This window comes from Budorcas taxicolor, chromosome 4 (genome assembly GCF_023091745.1).
Source record: "Budorcas taxicolor isolate Tak-1 chromosome 4, Takin1.1, whole genome shotgun sequence".
Lineage (NCBI taxonomy): Eukaryota > Metazoa > Chordata > Mammalia > Artiodactyla > Bovidae > Budorcas > Budorcas taxicolor.
In genome coordinates this window covers 67365464-67386867 of record NC_068913.1, presented here as the reverse complement: position 1 = coordinate 67386867, position 21404 = coordinate 67365464, and the positions used below count along the sequence as shown (strand labels likewise).

The 21404-nt window shown below is 53.7% G+C and overlaps 1 protein-coding gene across 1 annotated transcript in view; it reads left to right on the top strand.

Moving 5' to 3' along the window:
• Positions 1 to 21404, top strand: part of MINDY4 (MINDY lysine 48 deubiquitinase 4) — a 118537-nt gene that overhangs the window by 67586 nt on the left and 29547 nt on the right. Inside the window, exons 10-13 of the mRNA XM_052638884.1 lie at positions 8527 to 8625; positions 10233 to 10296; positions 11370 to 11435; positions 17479 to 17546. Of these exons, the coding sequence (XP_052494844.1) occupies positions 8527 to 8625; positions 10233 to 10296; positions 11370 to 11435; positions 17479 to 17546 (297 nt within the window). The remainder of the gene's footprint in view (positions 1 to 8526; positions 8626 to 10232; positions 10297 to 11369; positions 11436 to 17478; positions 17547 to 21404) is intronic.

Below are 21404 nucleotides of genomic sequence, written 5' to 3'. Positions count from 1 at the left end.
TGGCCAATTTGAAGAGGCAGCTCTCTTAACCTATAACTTCATTCCCAATTGTTTTGAGTAACCCTCAGAGTTAACAGAACTTCTGGCACTTGTTCTTTTTTTTTTTTTTTTTCAGTTGAAATCTAACATACATACTGGAGAAGGAAGTGGCAACCCATTCCAGTATTCTTGCTTGGGAAATCCCATGGTCAGAGAAGCCTGGCAGGCTATAGTCCATGGGGTCACAAGAATTGGACATGACTTAACAACTAAACTGCCACCACAACATGCATACAGAAGAGTACACAACTCAGGAAAGTGCACAACTCCTGTATGTTCTGTTTAATGAATTTTTGCAAAATCACACACCCATGAACACATCCCCAGATGAAGAAAGAAAATATTCCCAGCATCGTGGAAGCGTCCTACCCAGTAGACACTTCCATTCTCTTCTCCAAGGTTGTAATTAACCAGATTTGAAAATCATAGTTTAGTTTTGCCAGTTCCTGAACGCTAATTAAAGGGACTCGCTCTTGACCTAGGCATTTTGGTAGCTTTTTTTTTTCAAAGACAACGCAGCCCATACCCCCCATTCATTCATGTTGGGTTTACTGGGAAAGATACTAGTTCTCCAGGCACCCTGCCAAGCTTGGTGCAAATGAAACATGTGTTACCAGCGGAAAGGATGTGGCCTTAGACAGGGTCCAAGTGAAGGTATCTTTTCATGCTTGCAATTTTATAGTTTGTCCAATAAGGTGATTTGTCTAATTACTGTACGAAGTAATAATCAAGGTGTTTGATTTCAAGCCGAAAGATGCTATCCAGAGGCATAGCGTGTCTGTCACCAGAAGCCCAGTGACATAGCGTTTCCACAGCAACGTCAGACTTTGTCCTGTTCTTCTCCCGTCTGCCTGCTCTGGGGTCCAGTCCAGTGAAGTGCTGCCCATGGTGTGGTCGGGAGAGGCCCATGTAGTGCGTGATGGTCCCGGATGCTCCTGACTGGCTGGGTGGGACTGGCTGAGTGAGGGGCCTCTGGCTGCCCACTCTCAAAGGGTACAGGGACCCTCTCTGAGCACATATGCACCCCTTGTCCCCTTTCCCTCCTTGCACAGGAGAGATGCACGCAGAGAGGACTTAGTAGGCATTTGGAGGGAGTGCGGGGCCCAGCATGGTAACTGTGGACTTGCCCTCATGGGACCTACACCTGAATACAAGAGCCAAGACGAGTGGGAGGTCACAGGACAGGCCAGGTGCTCAGGGCCCACCTGGGCGTGAAGAGGGTTGCGGGGGGCAGGGGTGCTTGCTGGAGACGCCTGGCACTTTAATCTTACTGAGATCTGGATTGTGAGCAGGACTCCCAATCAGCTTCACACACGTCCTTGCATGAGCTTGTTCCTCCCTTGGTTTCTCCTTTCCCAGCAAATCCTTCAGACTCCTCCCCTGGCTCTTCACTGTGCAGAAGTTGTGACCTCAGGGCGGCATTCCCCGACCTCCCCAGATGCTGCCTGCAAGCCCCCTGCCACAAGATCCCCTTTTTATCCAACTCATCACCTGCCCATCGCCTGCACCCCGGAACTCAAGACCCCTGAGAACAGGAGTCTTCTTGGACTTCCTGATCCATAGCTTGGTCCTGGCATCCAGCCCCAGACCTAGTCCATGGAAGAGGCCCTCAGAATTTTTGTTGAATGAAGGCATGGACAAATGCATGAATTATCCAGGCTGATTGGGAGGGGAGGGGATGGTATTCCAGTAAGGAGAACAGCATGTGCAGAGGCCCCAGGGCAGGGAGAGGAGCTGAGAGTTACTGGGGTGACCAGGGCAGAGTTGTAGAGGGGCAGGGTGAGTCCCCGGCTGGTGGGTGGGTAAAGGCCGGGCTGCCAGAGGGCGCTCAGGGCCCAGCAGCCTACTCAGGTCAAACCTTGGCTTTGGCCATTGTGGGAGATGTTTTATAATTTATTTCAGCCCCGTGCCCCTTCAGAGCTGCTTTTGAACTTGGACTTTGGGCTTCTCAGGGGAAGTTGTGGATCATTTCCCAGCAGTGAGGAAGTTGGTTCCCCGAGGGGCTGTTTGTGTGCATGGCAGACTTGGTTTCTCGTCTCCCACCCTGCAGCCCCACTGAGGGGCTGTGACAGCCTCTGGATCCCCAAGCATGTCCTTGGGAAGGAGTTCTGCTTTCCTTCCACACCCGAGAGGGAAGCCAGGGTTTGGGAGGCAGAAAGCCATTCTGGCTAGGGGCCCAAGACAGGCTCAGGGTGGAAAGAAACATGTACCAGCTGAGAGAGAAGAGTTGGGGCCAGCCTTGACTGAAGGCCCTCTGGGGCCAGCATAGTGGGAGGAGGTTGGAAGGAGCTGCTGGCTGCTGGGGTTTATGTGTGGGGTGTGCCTGGTGGGAAGGAACCCCCCTCTGGGGGAAGGCGGCCTGGCTAGGTTGAAGGAAGCCTGTGCGGATTGGCCGGGAGAGCTCGGCTGGCTGGCCAGACAGGGTCCCCTCCCCCAGGAGGCATGGAGTGATTCATGCTACAGAAGAGTGACTCACCTTTCTTTGGAGCCCCACAACTGAGGTGCTCCTAGTAAATCCCTTCCCTGTTGCCCGGGACCCTGTACCGAGAGCTGCTCTCCACGCAGGCCTAGCAGAGTGGGCTCCCTTCCTGCTCACGCTGATGGCCAAGCAGACCCAAGAGTGGGTGTTCTTCATGACCAGCCTAGAGAGAGGGACAGAGAGCTTGACCTAGTGACCCAGGCTCCCTTGTTTAGCCAGAGCCACTGCAAGTGCCTGAGGGGACTCAGGAAAATGTGGCTCTATGGGGCACCAGCTCGGGGAGGTCCCAGTGGTGACAGGTTGTGGGCAAGGGACACCAGCTGCCTCTGTGCCTTCCTCTCGTGTCTCCTCCTCCCACTGCCGTGCAGTGGGCCTGACTTTGCCGAGGCATGAACCTGCCTTGGGACTGGAAGGCGACTGGGGATGAGAGGAGAGAGTCCTCCTGGGTTCAGGCTAGGGCTTAGGTCAAGCAAAGGCCAGGGGAGTGTGGGGCTGGGGCCTGAGGCTGGCAGTGGAGGGATGGAAGGGTGAAAGTCAGGGTTTGCTTGCAGAAGTGAGGCCCTCCAGATCAGAGGCCATAGAGAGTTGTCCGTGCCAAGTGGGTGTCGGTGCACCCTGTCGGTGCCTGTGCTGAGGCTGGGGCAGTGCATGGGCTTAGCCTGTTTCAGGATGGGGGCTGCTAAAGAGAGTCCTGGACTAGCCAGAGACCTGGATCACAGCCCGTGGGCCAGCAAGGTTTCACTTTCTCCATTTGTGAATCTGGGTCCTGCCCACGTCTGACTTAGTAAGGAAATGCAACCTAGTCCTTCATAAATGAAGGGCTGTGCAAGTGGGTGGGACCTGGGGATCACCGATGAGGGTATATCCAGGGAAACTGAGGCTCAGAGACAGAAAGATGCTGGCCCAGGTTCACACCTGGCCTCCAAGGCAGAGCCAAGCTTGGAACATGACACCCTGTGTGTCACACCATGCTGTGCCCCACAAGAGACTCAGGTACCAGGACGTCCAGAGAGGCCAGGAAGGGGCTGGCGCCAGGAGGCTAAGTGCCATGGGCTTAAAGCACCCGAGGGCTGGACCCCAGACAGACTCTCAGTGATGAAGATATGGCTCTGTAGGTGCTATCGTTCACAAAGGGCTTCTGGGCAGAACCTCCCCCTTTTTTCCTAATTTGGAAAAAAAAAAAAAATGAATGCAGAAGAGTCCAGTGAACCCCCGGGGATCTGCTGCCTCGTGTGAGGAAAGGGTGACATTAGACGTCCCTGCAGGAACCTCTCGTAGCCCCAGCCCCTCTGGCTGCATGGATTCATTTGTATGATCTCGACATTGATTGGGTTATTGACATTGCTGCCTGAGCTGTGTGTGCTGAGCTGGATTTGAAACTTCAGTCCTCCCTTTTGACTCTGAAATCCGAGATTTCAAAAATGATCCGGCTTAAAAAACAAAAAGCGGGCAAGCTCCTCTGTTCCATCTAGGAACACCGCAAAGGCCCTCACGCCACGCAGGGACAGGGACAGCATCTGCAGCTGCCGTGCTGGGCCCCTGGGGGTCTCTTGGAACGAGGTTGGTGGGCCTTCCTGAACTGGGTCTGCAGGCCCAGTGGGGTGCCCCCCTGCTCGCTGCCTCCCCAACAAATGATGGGGAAATGGTTCTGTGAAAGCCGCACAAGGATGTGACTGCGCCCTCCCGGGAAATCATGCTGAAGTAAAGGCTTCTTGGCAGCGGTGGTGTTTTTTCTGCGGGACTGTCTGCCTTCATTAAGACTCATTCCATCAGGCCGGCAGCCGGCCTCTGCTCAATCGGGGAGGATGGAGCCGGACAGCAGGACTTGGTGTTTTTCCACTCTGGGAGGGGCCATGCCAGCGGCTCAGCTCGTGGGAAGCGATGGTGAGCCTCATTCCCCTGAGGGCCTGGGATACACCATGGGCCAGGGAGCTGTCCTTCTGCCTCCACTTCCCTTCTCAACTGGGGAAGTTGAGGCCCAGAGAAGGAGGGGCGCTTGTCCAAGGCCCCTCCAGACACTAGTCAGTGGAGCCAGGCTCAGACTCCAGATCCAGTGGTCCCCAGGCCTGCCCTGGCAGCATGTGACCCCCAAAGGGGGAAGAAAGACCCGCAGTCATTCGCCAGCTCTCCTCTGATTTTTCTGTAGGCTCAGACTGGTGAGCATGTCAGAGTGGACAGGCGAGCCTGCTTTGAGTTAATGAGGATGGGAGAACCATCTTTTTAATCTGAAAGACCTGGGTAATTAAGCCAGACACAGGACATATTCCTCCCTGACCCCCATCGCCATCCCTAGACAAATCCTGCACTTCTCCTGCGAGGAGTTAGACTCTTTTAAAGAAACTTCACTGGTGTCTTAGCAGTAAAGAATCTGCCTGCAATGCAGGAAACCCTGGGTTCAATCCCTGGGTTGGGAATATCCCCTGGAGGAGGGCATGGCAACCCACTCTAGTACTCTTGCCTGGAGAATCCCATGGACAAGAGGAGCCTGGTGGGCTACAGTCCATAGGGTCGCACAAGAATTGGACAGGACTGAGTGACTGAGCAGCAGCAAAGAAACTTCTTTTGGTTTAGGAGCGCGGCCAGTGCTGGGTTCATGGTCGGGGTTGGAAGAAGGCAGTTCAGCCCCACCCTTGTCAACAAGGTGAAGGCAGTGGCTGAGTTCCCCCAGGGAAGGTGGAGGCCCAGTGAATCACCACAGTACCTCCCCACTTCCTCTGGCCATCTGCACCCACCACAGCCCTGGACACCCTGCGGCTGGTTACACGGCAGAGGGCAAGGCTGGGAGGATGCTCGGGACATCTGGTCCGGTGTCTGCATTTCCGGGTGGGGAGGTGAAGGCCAGCGAGAGCAAGGGGCTTCCCCGAGTGAACCAGAAATGAAACGCAGTCCCCACCACTGCACTTGCCCCCATGCTGCCATCTTTTGGAAAGCTTGTCTCAAAAGAAAGAGCCAGAGGAGGCCCAGGGAAGGATGGAGAGGCTAAATGGAAGGCAATGGAAAGAACCAGGACTTTGTGCAGAAACATGGACATTCAGGGGGTCTGTAACTAAAGCCTGTGAGGCCAGGAAAATAGGCCCCTCCCAGGAGCCAGGTCTCTTGATGGCATTGCAGGCGCAGGAGAGACAGGCTCAGAGGCAGAGGGATGCTGTGCTCGATGCCGGGGGCTCCAAACAGTGGATTCCACCTCCCAGCCTCTCCTGCTTCCCTCACTGTTGCTTCACTTTGTCCAGTTTTTACTAACTGTGTGACCTTAGGTGAATCATTTAGGCCCCGTGCCTCAGTTTCCCCATTTTAAAAGGGGACAATAATAGTATCTCCTTCATAGGGTGGCTTTGATGATTCATGCAGTAATACGTGTGAAGTGCTCCGAACAGCTTCTAACATGATGAGTACTTATTATAATATATGCTGGTTTTTAGAGTCTTATTTGTGGCCACCCTGAGAAGCTCTCAATGAAGGGTTACCTGCTTCAGCAAGTTAGTGTGAGTGAATGTTTGGAAGCTGACCCAGTAGCTCCGTGTGGGGGTTTTCCAGCATAGATGCTCTAGGCAGAGTATACAATCTGGGCATAGCTTTGCAGCACTCTTGCCCGTGTTGCAGGATTTAGGTGTGTGTGTGTGGTGTGTGTGCGGGATGGCTGGGGCCCCCTGGTCACACCTATGCTGCAGGAGGAACCTGCGGTGAGTATGTTCAGTGAGGGCTGGAGGGAGGGTAAGACTGAGCAGCAGTGCTGGCCAGCTCAGCTGAGGAGCAGGGGCAGGAAGGGGGCAAGCATGGGTGCTCAGGAGCTGGGACTGCCGTGTCTGACTGTCACCCGGATGGGGGCAGGGCCAGAAACAGGAGCTGTGGGGATGATGGAGCCCACATCCAAGGGCTCTGATTCCAAAGAGATGAACGTCCAGCCATTTCTCCTTTGTCTGACAAGCCCTGTCTTGCCGTCCCTCTGTGGTCCTTGGCGGCCGCTCCTGAGTCCCAGAGCAATGTTTCCTCACTTTTGTTTTCATAGTTGACAGTGGCCCGCAGCCAGTGCTTCCCAAGTGTCAGGTGCTGATGGCGAGGTAACTGTTTCCAGAGGAGTAGGCAGGCTTCCTGAGGCTGCAGACACCCCAGGCACTCTGAGTCTCATTTCTCAAGTGGTTGAGCGCTCACTTGTTTCATTGAAAGATTGCCTAGTGTCAGTGGCTTGTCGTCACTTTCACACCAGATGTCAGGGGTTCACCGTCCTGTCAACTCTTTGGCCACAGCCAAATGTCAAGTGGGGACACTTCCATAAAGACAACAAGCAAAAGGTGCCCTTTAACGAGCATCCTCCACACGCCAGGCACTGGCCGTGGACCTGACGCACATCATCTCATGTAAATCGCCCAACACGATGCAGGAGGTACGACTGCTGTGGCCGCTTTAGGAAGTGGGACATGGAGGGACCCTATGTCACATTGCCTCCCACTTTAAAGACACGGCACCACACCAGCCTAGGTGCAGATGGCTGGCTCTGTCCCAGGTTCTAGGCTGTGAACATGTGCCACCCCCCGTGGTGACCTGTGTCCTGGTCTCCAGGTTCTCCTTTCCTCCCCTGGGGAGGAAGTACAAACAGCAGTTTCCTCCCAACAGCTCAGCCTGGAGCTTAGGGTACTTGGTAACGAATGCATGGGAACTCCCTCCGTACTCGGGAGCCCCGGCATCAAGCCCCTTTTTTTCCTTCGGTAGCGGAACACTCAGCCTGCGTCTGTAGGAATTTAGCCCAGGATCCAGGGCTGGGCAAGAAGCACAGCTCTGTGGAGCCCTGGAGACAGAAAGAGCGTCTGTATTTGACTGCTGCTTCTTCTCCCTTATTGACTTCATGCACTAGGGGCCTCTTGTGCGTGTGTGTGAGTGACTTCAGTCACGTCCAACTCTTTACGACGCTATGGATGGTAGCCTACCAGGCTCCTCTGTCTATGGGATTCTCCAGGCAAGAATACTGGAGTGGGTTGCCATTTCCTTCTCCAAGGGGTCTTCCCGACCCAGGGATCGAACCCACATCTCTCACGTCTCCTGCGTTGGCAGGCGGGTTCTTTACCACCAGCACCACCAGAGATCTCTCTGCCATTGTTGACACCACTGACTACCTGTCCTTCTTAAACCATTTTGGTCCTAAGATAGTACTGGCCCCTCTCCGAGATCTGCCTTTCCTGCCACCCTCCCCGCCTCCCTCATATACTGGAGTCCCACCAGGCTCCAGCCTTGGCCCCGCCTCTGCCTGGTTCATCCTTTCTCTGGGAAATCATAGCCACTCAGAGTGCCCAGGACACCTCACAGGCTGGTGGTCCATAAACCTCTACTCAGCCCAAGCTGCTCTCCTGGGCTTTAGAGCGACAGCTTCACCTGGGGCTGAGGGGCGGGCATGGGGGTCCCTCAGGGGGAGGTCCCGCATGCATCTTCTGTCTCCCTACTCCCCTTCCTGTGCCCACATTTCAGCTCCACCATACACTCACCCCAAACCCTGCAGTCATCATTAATCCTTCCTTTCCCGTGTCTCCACATCCCGTGTCTAAGTAATCAGCAAGTCAGGCCACTTCCTGTCCACACTTTGGGTCTCATCCCCTATCAGCTGGAGGAGCACAGGGCACTTCTTTGCTTGTAGGAGCCGCTGTCTCTGGGGCCCGGGTGTCAGGACTGGCCCAGCTGGGGTGGGTCAGGGCTGCGCCTGTGCGTAGGGCGGCAGCAGTTCCGGGCCCAGTCTCCCGGGCTCTGTCAGAGCTCGCAGGCTTTTCTTGCACACACCTCTGGGCCCTGCCAAGTCTCCAGAGGCCCCCTTGCTCCCGTGGGTGATTTTCTCAGCCTGCTCCTTCTCCAGCCCTGCCGGGGCTCCTTTCCTCTCGGCTCTTTCCTTGGTCCTCATCTGCGGAGGCCCCGGTCCCAGGTTCTGTCTGAGCGACAGAGGAAAGGACAGGTCCTCTGCCTCACGGCTGTGTCGTCTCTAACTTCTGCCACTACAGGCCTAAGCACGTTTCCCTTTCTGTCCGCAGGCTGCAGCCTTCAAACGCTCGCAGGACCCATTGTCTGGCCCTGGCCATTGCAGACATTGTGTGGCGGGCTGGGGGCCGCGAGAGAGCCGTGGTCACACTGTAAGTGCTTCCCAGGGCTGTGTCGCTGCTGTTCTACCTCGGGCGGGCCGGGCTGCAGGCGAGCTGGCTGTGTGCCTCCTCGTCACTGGGGAAATCGTCTTCTCATGCAGGCGGTCTGGGCTGAAGGACCGTGTCTGTGTCCTCCTAGACCCCTACCCTGTGCTCCAGGTCAGGGGGAGCCCAGACAGTCGCCCTGATGTGCTGGGCGGCCCTGCCCTGGGAGAGGGCCATCCCTCCTCATGGCCCCAGTTGAGAGGGTGTCAGATCCAGGGACCCCGTCCCTAGGGAGCCCTGGGGGCTGTAGCCCACCAGGGAAGACCCCTGGGCCCTGGCAGCCTGTTCCCCTCTGTATATCTCTGATCTGAAGACCCTGGACAGCAGCCTCTAGGCCGAGCCAGTCCCCAAAGTACGCTCCCATTTGCTGCGTCTTGGGCCCGTGTTCAGATGAGGAGACTCAGAGAGGTGAGATGCGGTGGTGGAGCCAGCGCAGTCTCTCCCTGCCCTGCCCTGCCAGCGGAGGACCCCACCCCATAATCCAGAGACGGTCTGCCGGTTCCTCAGCCTGACCCTCGAGAGGGGAAGCCTCACTTCATTCCAGCTGTGTGGCTGAGCTTAGTCAAGGGGGTCACCCCGCTGGGGCGCAGCGGTCAGGAGAGCACAGCACTTAAGAGGCTCCGAAGGCTGACTTCCGGTGCTGTTGCTTATGGGCTGTGTGGCCTTGATTAATTGACTTGACTTCTCTGTGCCTAACTTGTTTACTCATCTGGGAAATAGGGGTGATAGCAGTGATTGCTTAATGCAGTGACTGTGAGAATTGAATGAGTCAGTGTAAGTGACATATAGTAAATGGTAGTGTCATTGATCAGCTTAATCATTTATTCATGCAAATAAGTGATGAAGAGTCACATGAGGCACTCAGGATAAGTTCTGGCACATGCTAAGTATCAGGTCAGTGTTAGGCATTACCGTCGTCACCACTGATGTTCTCATTGAGTGCTTGTCCTTGGTGCCCAAGTTCCAGTTAACCTGCAAACCCTGGCCCTTAGGATCTGCATGGCAGCCCTGAGAGCAGATGGAGAAAAACTCAATTTCTCCTCACTTTACAGATTAAGAGACAAGCCCAGAGAGGGGCAGTGGCCAGTCCAAGGCTGCCCAGCAGGCTCATGTCATAGAGGCCCCAAACCCAAATGCCACTTCTGGTCCATGCCACTTCTGGCTGCACATACAGAGGCTGTGTAAACAGATGACCTCCAAAAGGACAGAGGCTGGACTTGCTCAAGTCCCTAAAAACCACGGGCAAGTCAGCATTCCTTAGTCTGGAAATATGCTCGACTTTTGACTGCCAGGATCTGGGTTTGGTTATCCCAAGCTCTCCTTCAGCTGTCTTTCTTCCCACTCTATATCACCCCCCTCGCCCCGCACCCCCGCCTGTTAGTGGAGTTCTCTGGACCAGCTTAGTGGGTGACTTCAAAGAAGCACTTGGCTCCCTTCTTTCGTCTGGGCCACCTTTCTGTTTGTCCTCCCTGAGTGGCTGTGTGGTTTCACCCTGGCTCTAGGGCATGTCTTCTCTGCAGGCAGAGACTGATGCATCTTCCTTTCCTTTTTAGGGCTTCGGGAACACAGCACTTCAGTCCAACAGGGAAATACAAAGCAGATGGAGTCTTAGAAACAGTACGGCTCTCTGGAAAATTATCACGCAAACTTTGGCTTTGTTTGGGGACAGTCTCCTTTCGTATAAGTAAATCCCTTGGGGCTGAGCAAGCCCTCCCTTTGCCCAGGCCAGCAGAATCCTCTACCTTGGGTTGAGGTGGGGGGCTTTCCAGGGGACTCCAGCCAGAACTGGCTTTATGGCTAAAAGGCTCACAGGAACTCTGTCCCACTGAGGTTGTACAGACTCTGAAGTCCCTGCAGCACTTTGTACGTAATGCCTTTTGGCTTAACCCAGCCTTCCCTGTGCACTCTTATGTCATAGCGTCCTCTCTGGGATTGCAGTGAGAGGATGCTGGGGGTGGGAGGGAGAGGAAGTGGAGAGCAGAGAAGAGCTTTGATGGACAAAGCCGGACTTGAGGGAGACAAGGAGGGGAAAATGTGCGATGTGTGGACGTGCAGAAACTGTGACACTTTCCCACACATTAACTGCTTCACTGAGAATTTCTCGTTTACTTTGTTTATTTCCTTTTGGACATATGTGTCCTGGGATCCTACCTGAGGATCTCACTTTGTCGAATGTTTTCTAGAAAAGTGTTTTTTTCTGACCTGCCTGAGAAAGCCCAGGAGACTCGTGACCACTGCTTTGCACTGAACTCAGGACGCTGCCTGCTGGACTTAGAACTGGCTGGTCACTCACCCTGTACCCCCCTGGACACCCTGCCCTCAAGTTGCTTCTCAGAAATCTGAGACTAGCCCTCAGGGTGCAGCCCCACCCATCAGCCTCACATGATATGCATGCAGACTCCTGGGCTTTTGTCCCACGATGTCTTGAATCCTCAGATCTCTAAAGGCAGGTCCAGTGTTGCAGCAAGGTGGCAGCCCCAGAGATCCCAAATGGACCCTGCAGCCCTTCAGTCACACACAGCTGCGGGAGCCCCTCTGCACCCCTGCTCCCGAGGTCACCGCTCTCTGACTGTAGAGTCATTCCCCAGTGGGGTCCGCTAGCTATGGGAGTCAGGGCCACAGAAGCTCATCCAGCATGGGGTCCATCCACTGGGCCTGGGTAGTTCACCCTGTGTGTTTTTGTTTCTCAGCTCATCCTCCACAGTTTGACCTGCTATGAGGAGTTGGTGACTTTTCTTCAGCAGAGCATCCATCAGGTACGAACCGTGGTTTAGTGTGTGGGATGTGCATTGCTTAGCTTCTGCTTTCTTTGCGGAAGAGATGCTGGTGAGCTGGGGTTGTTCCGCATTCATCCCCAGCCTGGGGCGGTGGAGTGATGTCTGCTGGGAGGCCAAGGATCTGACCTCTGTCACTGAGTCCTAGCTACAGCTACAGATAAAGGGAGCTGCCACAGCGAGGGCTGCAGAAGCAGAGTGGGATGGAGTGGGATCAGACTAAGGGAAGCTGTGATCAGACTGTGATTATGAGAGCCTTCTCTTTGTCTGAGGGCGAGCAGCTACCTCTGCAGGTAAAGACCCCTTCGTCAGTAGGTGGGGCCCCGTATCAGCTAGGGAGGTGCCTAGGACGTGGATCCCTGGGCTGGGTTGGAGGTATGTGCACTGTTGTTGGAGACCCTGATAGTAGAGGACCTTGTGTGGTGTCCTGGGAGGCAGGGCTGGGCTGGCCAGGGCCACTAGAACATCCGTCTACTGGAGGAGAGCCAGTCTGCTCCTGACTGTGAGATGGGGCAGAACCCAGCCAGCGTTCAGAGAGCCGAGTGAATTGAGAGAGTGGCTATAGCCACGGGGCTCCAGGAGTGAAGAACGTTGTCTCTGGAGCCATCTGCCTGTGTTTGCCTCTAGGTTACACCCCTCGTAGCTCTGTGACTTCGGGCGCCCTCTGTGCCTCAGTTTCCTCCTATGGAGTGTGAGGACAGTGGTGGAGCCAGCCCCACAGCTCTGTGTGCAGAGTGCCTGGAGCACTGTCCTGTGCCACGTTTCCAGTGGCCGTTAGCTTTCACTGTGGGTGTTTATCACCCTGGTCGTGATCTCCTAAGGCAACCTTGAGACAGGCTAGTTATAGTCAGGTAGAAATGGGAGGGAAGCGTGGCTGAGAGGAAGCAGCCTGAGCCAAGGCTAGGGATGGATTCCCAACCACCAGGCCACACAGTTCTGATGTCTATGTGCCGGGGCTGCAGGAGAGAAAGGCAACAAGGCCACCCTCTTCTGGGGCACAGGCCAATCTCCCGCCCTCCTCTCTGCCCTCCCTTCAGCTGTCCAGGCTGGGGGAATCGGCCCTTTCAGGCTCCAGAGAAGGCATGAGAGCATTTGGTGGTGAGCCCAGAGGGCGGGAGGACTCACTGGTTAAGGGGCCAGGCTGAACACGCCTGCTGTCAGAACACCCTCCTCGGGCACAATTCCTGGAAGACGCTGGGGGTCCGGGCATGGCCCAGGGAGTGTTCTGGCCCTGACTGCACAGATGCCCCTTGGGTAGGAAAAGGGGGCCTGTACTGAGACCTGCACAGGGAGGGTGCGGTCCCTGCGGTGCCGAGGTACCTGCAGTCCACTCCCTCAGAGCTGATGCCTTGGGCGTGACTTTCCCTGAGGAGAGGCCCAGAGCCTGGCCTGTCCCGGAGTTAGGTGGGAGGGGCTCTGATGTAGGAGGGGTCCTGACCTTGGCGTTGGGAGTCCTGGGTAGGCTGTCATTGTTGCCTGTCCCTGGCTTTCTCTTGTTTCTTCATGGGCATCACCCAGTGGGCAGTCTGTCAACACAGCGCGCTCACCTCCGACCTGGAGCAGGGGCCCTGGGACCTTCTCTGTTTTATTCCTTGGTCACATGCGGCCTCAGGAATGTCACCAGGTTTCAGTGGCCTCATCTGGAAAATAGAAGATGGGGCAGTTGGTGGGTAACTTTTAGCTCTTTGTCGTTCAACTGGGATTCTTAGAGAGGAACCTTAAATGCATGGGAAGGAATGTCTTCCAAATTACATAGGAGGCAAGCTAAACAGGCAGAAAGGACGCCTTTGATTAAACATACCAGAGCGGTGTGAGCTTACAGCAATGCATCTGAGAGATGAGCAACTCCGGGCAGCATCATGTGCTTTCAGGAAGGCCAGGACCAAGGCCACCTATGTCCACACTGTCAGGTGAAGCAGAGTTGGGAGAGAGAAGCCCTGTGGGGCTACTGTGGGTCATAGGAGGGGGTGATTGCTCACATTGTCCAAAGATCTGAGGCCCTGTCATTGCCCTGATGGCCCTGGGGTGACTCTTCAGCACGAAGATCGTCTGCATCCTTGTCTATAAATGGGGTCTCCCTCCTCCCTTGGCCTGTACCCCCAGGAGTTTCGATGATGCCCAAGCCAGACATTGAATGTGAAAGAGGTTCTGCAAGTGGGGTCCTCACAGCAATGGGAGTTGCCTTCTTCCTGCCACACCTCTGGGCTCAGGGCAATTCTCCGTCCTCTCCTGGCATTGATCTCTGGGTGCGAGTGGTCAATATTTGGCCCTTGCTCTGGAAGGCGGTGTTTCCCGCCTGCAGTTGAATTTGTGTTTTTGCTGGAAACCGTTGAGCCATCTCAGCACTACCCTCACCAAATTCATTTTTCATGGCCTGGGCCTAAGAGGGGTTCCTCGTGCCAGGCCTGGAAATGAACACTGAGCCACGTCTGCCCAAAATAAATAGCCTCCTTGCTGTGTTTTCATTACAGCTCACCCTCCTGGTGAGATGTCTGGCCACTGCCCCCTGCGAGCTGGGGGATGGTTCCGCCCCTGCCTCCTACTGGGGTTCTCAGTGGACTCAGGTCTCTCTAGAGCCCCAACAGCTCAGGGGAATGGCCCCTTCTTCCCAAGCAGTACCAGACATTTTTCCAGACCCTGCTGGTGCGTTCCGGCCCATTTGCCTGCCTGGGCTCTCCTTTCAATGCAGGCACTTTGCCCTGTGGCCTTCCATGGCTTGGCAGCTGGAATTTGATGAGATAATTTTAATAAATGTTTTTTAAAACCAAATGGGATATTTGGTGTCATTCAGTCGTGTTCCGGCAAAGGCCAGATGCTTCTGGTGGGGGTCATGTCCAGTCTAACCATGTCCACACAGACAGGCATATCCTTGGCTCAGAGTGAGTGCCACTTGGAGATGTCCTCAGGACGGTGGAACAGGCTGGTCTGAGGATAATAATAGTTCTCTGTGTTTGCAGAGAGAGTTAGGCTTACAACGGGCGTCTGTGTTCATTACTTCATTGCAGTCCTGCAGGTAGGGGGAAATAGGCCCAGGAAGTGCCGTGGGCTCCCCAGACAACTGGCAGAAGTATGTAAGCATTTCGGAAGGGGAAGCTGAGATCCAGAGAGCTTTGTCACTCCCTAAGGCAACAGGCAAGCCTGTAGTAGAGCCATGACAAGGGTAATCGTGGTCTGAACCCTCCTGGACCTCTGTCTACCCCACTCCACCCCCCCATCCCCATGCAAGGACATCAGCATTACTTTTTGCAATTGGCAGAGCATTTCCACCGACCTGGCCTCATAAGATGTCCCCCATAACCCAAGGAAACATGCAACGGAGATACTCGTTATCCCCATTTAGCAAATGGGAAACTGAAGACGACAGAAGTGAAGTGACTAGCCTGAGGTCACGGAATTAGATGAAGTTGATTTAAGATTGCTGTTCATTCATTCATTCCATTCCTGCTCCACACCCCCCTACCAAAAACAAACAAACAAACAAACTTAAAGTTACTTAGGAGACGCAGGAGATGCAAGTTTGAGCCTTGGGTTGGGAAGATCCCCTAGAGTTGGAAATGGCAACCCATTCCAATGTTCTTGCCTGGAAAATCTCATGGACACAGGATCCTGGTGGGCTTCAGTTCATGGGATCGCAAAGAGTCAGACACTACTGAGCTCACACAGAGATAAAAAATGATGTCCTTGGTTTTTTGTTTGTTTGTTTGTTCGGTGCTTCAACTGTAATGAACCTGCCCTGTCTTGCCTCTGAGCCTTTGCATATGCTTTTCCTCTCACCTGGAACAAAGTTCCCTTCTCTTCTGATTCATCCTTGTCCCTTGGGTTTCTGTCCAGACATTGCTTCCTCCAGAAAGCTTTCCTTGACACTCCCTCCTTCCTAAAGCCTCAGGTCTGTATTGACAGCCCTTCCTATGGGTTTCCAGAGAACCTTGTATTTCCCATCAGCATAGAGCCCCTTCCCCACCCCCCTTTTTTCAAGTTGCTTGTGATTCTTTCTTTCCTGAGTTACTTCTTGTGAGGGCAGACCCCAAGTTCCCAAGTAGAGCTTTAGCAGGCACATCTTCTTGGCACGAAAAGTCCATCCCGTAATTGTTTTTTTGGAATGACTGACAAATTAAATGACTGAGTGAAAATAAAGATTGTATATGTATGTAATATTTAAAAAATACATACATATTTAATTGAACTATAGTTGATTTACAATGTAGTTCAGGTGTATGACATAGCAGTTGACCATTTTTACAGATTATACTCTATTTAAAGGTATAAAATAGTGACTGTATTTCCCTGTGTTGTACAATATATTTGTGTGATATACATGATGGTTTGTGGGCTTCCCTGGTGGCTCAGATGGTAAAGAATGTGCCTGCAATGTGGGAGACCCAGGTTTGATCCCTGGGATTGCAAAGAGTCAGACCTGACTGAGCGACTAACACTTTCACTTTCACAAGATAGTTTGTACCTCTTAATCCCCGACCCCTTTCGTTCCCTTCTCCCTTTCCCTCTCCTCACTGATATATATATCTGTGAGTCTGTTTCTGCTTTATTATATTAATTCATTGATTTTTTAAATCCCACATAAAAGTGGTAACATATAGTATGTGTCTTCCCCTGATAAATTCTATATTTTGATGAAAAGAAAATATTATCGGAAGTTTGAGCTAAAATAGTTTGTGTAGTTGAATATCATATTTGGCTCTGAGCTTCCTAGCAGCCAAGGCAAAACCAAAATGGAAATACGGTAAGTTATATAATTCTCATTCTTCCAGGAAAGTAAACTTTTTTTTTCAGTTTTCAGTTCAAAAAGAAACTGATCACCCGTTAATAACAATGACTATAATTACAGGCAGCATTTCCAACAATAACTCACAGAAGTGGTACTGTCCCCATAGGAGGATGAGTAATGCCTTCACACCCTTTTGCAGCTGGCAGAGCATTCCTCTAGGAAGCAAAATTGACATAGTCCATCCTAGTCATTCGTGGCCTGCTTGGCCTGCCGGGCTCACTGGACAGGTGGGCCTTGAGGACCCAGCACCAGACTGACTGTTAACATAGGTGTCAGGCCCTGTTTGAAGTACTTTACCAGGGCAATCTCACTTAATCTTCACAACAACCTTATGAGGATGGCTCCTGTTTGTATTATCCTTGTTTTACAGATGAGAAGACTGGGGATGAAAAATTAAGAAATGTCCCTGTGGTCACATAGCTAGGAGTCAGGGTGGAGAGCTGGGATGTAAACTCAGGCAGCAGACCTCTGGCTGCAGACCAGGGTTGAGACTAGGGGAAGGCAAGTGGGGCACTCCCCAAATTCAAAGGGGTCCGCACAAACCTTAGTAATCAGCATAAATAATATTTTAGTGCAATAGTTCAAAACTATTGAAATTAATTTGAAATAAATTCATGATGAACAGCAAAATATTTTGAGAAGACAGACTCTGCCCTTGCACTTGCCAGGCTCACCTCACTAGCACCTCCCCACCTGACCCTCCTCCAGCCTGCTCCCTGCCCAGTGCAGTTCTTAGGACCCCTTAGGAATAAGGGATTTGGAATCAGAGGGAGCCCCCTGGATTCCCAGTGGGCTGCCTGCAAGTTGTGTGACCTTGGGCCAGTTGCTCAATTTCTGAGCCCAAGTTTCCTTGCACGGCAGAGGGCAGTGAATATGGTATTTATCATATAGGCCTGGGGTAGTTTTAGTTGTGATAATGAGCAGAAGACACTTGCATGGCAGTGGAGGCCACCACTGTCCACGAGCTTCCAGGACTCCGAGGCAGTGGGTGTTTACTTCCCTCGGGGGCACTGTATCTGCTCCGCTGTCGCTCAGGCTTGTGTGTTCCTCATCCCTTTGGGAATCTGGTTTGGGAGACCTGCATGGAGTCTGCTGTGGCCTCATCTGGCAACCTCTGGGACCCAGCTCGAAGCAGCTGGCTGGCTTGGAGTCAGCCTGCTCCCCAGGGTGTGGTCCCCAAGGAACCCAGAGGAGGGAGGTGCAGACACATGATGGGTTCTCACTACTTTCTCCTCTTTCCAGTTTGAAGCAGGCCCTTACGGATGTGTCCTGCTCACACTGTCGGCCATCCTGTCCAGATCCACAGAGCTGTGAGTATCTTCCCCACTTAGTTCCCGGAGCTGGGCATATCTGTCTGGTCACTGAAGAGCTTGGCACACAGTGGGTGCTCAGTGAGCCTGGTGGCAGTGAACTGGGGGGTCGGTAGGCTAGTGGAGAGAACAGTTTCATCCTCTGTACACATGGGCAGCACTACCTTCTCCTCCATCTCCCCACATGTACTGGGGAGTGCAGGGGACTCAGATCCAAAAGACCCCCCACACCCCCTCAATAGCTCATAGCACCCCTGGGGTCCTAGCAGCACTGCAGTGGGCGAGTGCTTGAGGGTGCACGTGGACTCTCCTAGATGTGTGCAGGGCTGGACAGTTGAGGCTGGGAGCTGGGAGATGACCACGGGCCCTGTGGACATGCTGGAGGCCAAGGCAGTCCCAAAGGCTTCCAGGTTCGTGTCTAGAGCCAACTCTGAGGGCTGAGTTGGGGGGTGCACCGGGGCCTTAGAGGCTGGGGGAGCAGGGAGGTTGGGTCCCCGACTTGTACTCTGGGCATCCCTATCAAACTCAGGCTCACAGGCTGCCTGAGAGCTGGAGCTCTGCCATCACCCTCATTCCCTGGGTGCTTTTAGCCCTCTTTTCCATAGTTGTCACCTGAGCATTGTGTCACCAGGGAGGGTAACAGATTAATAGCACATTAATAGGTTTGTAAAGTAGAATCGATTACCCCATCTACTTTCAAGCAGAGCGCAGACCCCAGAGGACGTGGAGAGCAAGGGGGATAAGTTTTCACTTGACAGGGGAGCAGGGTGTGTATGGTGTTGGGGAAGATTTGAAAACAGCTCTGAGTAGGGGAGGTGGAAAGAGTAGCTATGGGGTGCCCAGGCTGGCGGGGGGCCCAGCAGAAGGAGATGCTTGCTCCCGGATCCTGGGCCTGGGTGGGTCTTGTCCACATTCCCCCAGGCCTTGGGTGCTGGTGGGAGGAGAGGGAGGCCAGAGCTCTGTATCCTCGTGCTGCGGGCCGGCCTGCTGCTCACTGCTACTGACCTTATTAAATGCATGTGTGTGCACTTTCTAATGGCATTTTTTCTTCTAATCCTGCCATAATGATATGATTCATTCCTGGCTGGGCTCACGTGCACGGAGACCGTAAGCTGCAGCGCTGCCTTCTCCCCAGGCCTGGGTTTGCTAATCCCTGGGCTGACCAGTGTGTGTGGGACAATCCTGAGCTTCCTGACTGGAGGACCAGGCCTTTTTGCAGTCCTCTGGGCCTGTTTCTTCCTCTGCACGGGGGCCCCCTGACTCTGGGGGTCGAGGTCTCTGTGCTTAGAGTGTCTCTGCTGTTGGTGCCACTTGCCAGCCTGGAAGCTGGGCCCCCTGTTCACGTGCATGCTCCTTAGGGAGCTGCTCAGGCAGCCGTGTCCATCTGAGGGGCCTTCAGGGCCCCCCATCCAGACCCTGCTTCATGTTCTCCAGAGCTCCACCAATGGGGTGGCTTCTGCCACCTCCCCGCCCCATCCAACCAAGTCGGACCGCTAGGTGCCTGCCTCAGCCATGGTACCTGTGGGGCATCTGTTTTGGGGTAGGCTGCCCCGCTGGACCAGCACAACCTCATGCCCATGGGAAGGGGCTGCCAGGCCCCTCTGCCTCCACCATGCACAGACAGAGAAAGGGACATGCACATACTCAGACACACAGATACACATGCAGACACACACAGCACTGTGGGGTCCTCTTGGACCCAGAGAGAGTATGTAAAGATGGTCTCTCCTGCTCAGGGCCCCTGAGGACCTTCCGTGTGAACTGCAGGCCTGTGGTTCTGAAACCTTCCTGGGCAACTACAGCCATCTTGGCTCCTGCCTGCCAGGAGGACCTCACAGAGACCTGCTCAAGCATTGGCCCTGGCAGCACATTGGCGTGGTTTGTCTTACTCCTGTGGCTCCCCTTTCCCTTCTCCTAAGTAGACACCATAGAGAGCATTCTCATCAGAAGTAGAAGGACAGCAGCCAGCATGCAGGAAGCTTCCCACCTGCTGGGTCCTTGGCTGTAACATTTTACACAAGATGCGTTTAATCCCCATAGCAATCCTGTTAGGTGGCACTCTTGCCACCTCCGTCAGCATCTCTTTCAGATGAGAAAATGAGGCTCTGAGAGACGAGTCGAGTGATTTGCCCGAGAGTTACACAGCTCACCTCGGGCAGCTGGGTCCCAGACAGGACTGTCTCGGTTTGTTGTTTAAGGACTTGAACTTGGGAGTAAAACAGACTTGGTTTCATGCCTGCCTCCATACAGCTTTGAGTCCGAGTTTCTTAACTCTGTAAAATGGGGCTGATAATTCCTACCTCGCAGGGTTAAATGAAGAAGTGCCTGTCGTGTGCCTGGCAGGTCTCCAGGGGTGGAGAGTCTTGGATGGCGGCTGTGATTAGTCCCGTCCCATCCTAGCTGTGCTCAGAGCCTCTCTTGTCCTGTGCTGTCCTGTCTTGCCCTCAGTCTTGGCTGGGTGCCTCATGGTGTAGATCAGGCCATGGGGATGCCCTGCAAATGGGGGATGGGTCCTCCTTGCTGCCTGAGACTCCTCTTTGCAGAAATCCCAGTTCTGCAAGCACTGCTTAAAAACCACAGGACCAGGTGAACCCAAGGTCCTCCCTGCTCTGGGGTTCAGATTTAGCTTTGCTGAATCCTTTGATACCATTTCAGGGTGATCTGGGGCATAAAGTGGGTAACCCAAAAGAGAGCGTAAGTCTCTCAAATCATATGCTGTTCAGCCAGGAGAAGCGGAGCAGGGATGGCTGGGAACACACCAAGTTCTTCGCAAACATAGTGTGAGTCTGTGTGCGTGTGTGGTGGGATGAGTGTGGATGAGAGACGAGTGAGTGTGCAGGCCCGGGTGTGAGATGATGTGGGTTTTGGTGATTGTGTCTGAGACTGGGAAGGGTAACTTGATTGTGTGTGTGCAGAAGTGTGAGTGTGACTGAGAGCACGGCTGACCCTCCTCTTAGCAAGGCTCTGAGACGCATGTCTGAGTCCCAGGGGAGGCTGTCACCTCAGAGTCAGTTCCTTGTGTCCATGGGATGTCCCCAGTGCTGGGTGGAGCCAGGGTGAGGGCACCATGGACAGACAGATGCAGTAGGGTGCAGCCTGCCCCCTTCGCCCTCAGAGGCTGAAAGAACCGCAGCAAAGCTGGCCTTTGAGTTTTGTTTACTCCAGGCTGAGTGCAAAGCCTTGAGAAGGCTTTATTATTTTTCTGCTTGATTTCAAGCCATCTATTTTCTTTCCTAAGATCTCGAGTTGCTTACAGTAAATCTCATGCAAGCTTTCATGTTTGCCTAGCCCCCCTTTTTTCCAAACTGCCTGGCCCAGAACTTTCCCCAGCACATTCTCAGAAACCCCAAAGATGCTCAGGGTTGTGGGGTCAAGGTCAGCTCCGTGCCAGGCCTACAGAGCACAGCACAGGGGTGTGCCAGCCCCTCGGCACAGGGAGGGCTTGGGCGACGCCCCTTGGGTGACTTAGGCCCAGAGAGTGGGGGGAGACGGCTTGTGAAGAAAACCTTTTCATTCAGTAGACCTTTGGCATTCATTACAGTGGCAACTTTGGATGCCCAAGGGCAGTCTTGAAAGTCCAGAAGAGGCAGTACTTTGTCATTTGCTGAAGTAATTTTTGGGCAGGCACTGAGGGTGTGGAGCAGCCCCCACACCATGTGGCTCTGTGTTCTTTGTAACCGTCTCCAACACAGTGAAAACAGCAACGCAGCGAAACAGCCTGGAACTGAAGGCCAGCCATGAGTGCTGGTTAGGCAAAGGCAAGTAACAGAAAGGCACTTCCTACCACAAGCAGAAAACACTATTAACTGATTCATGTCAAGCCCAGGGCTTTGGGAGTGACTGGATCTAGAAACCCAA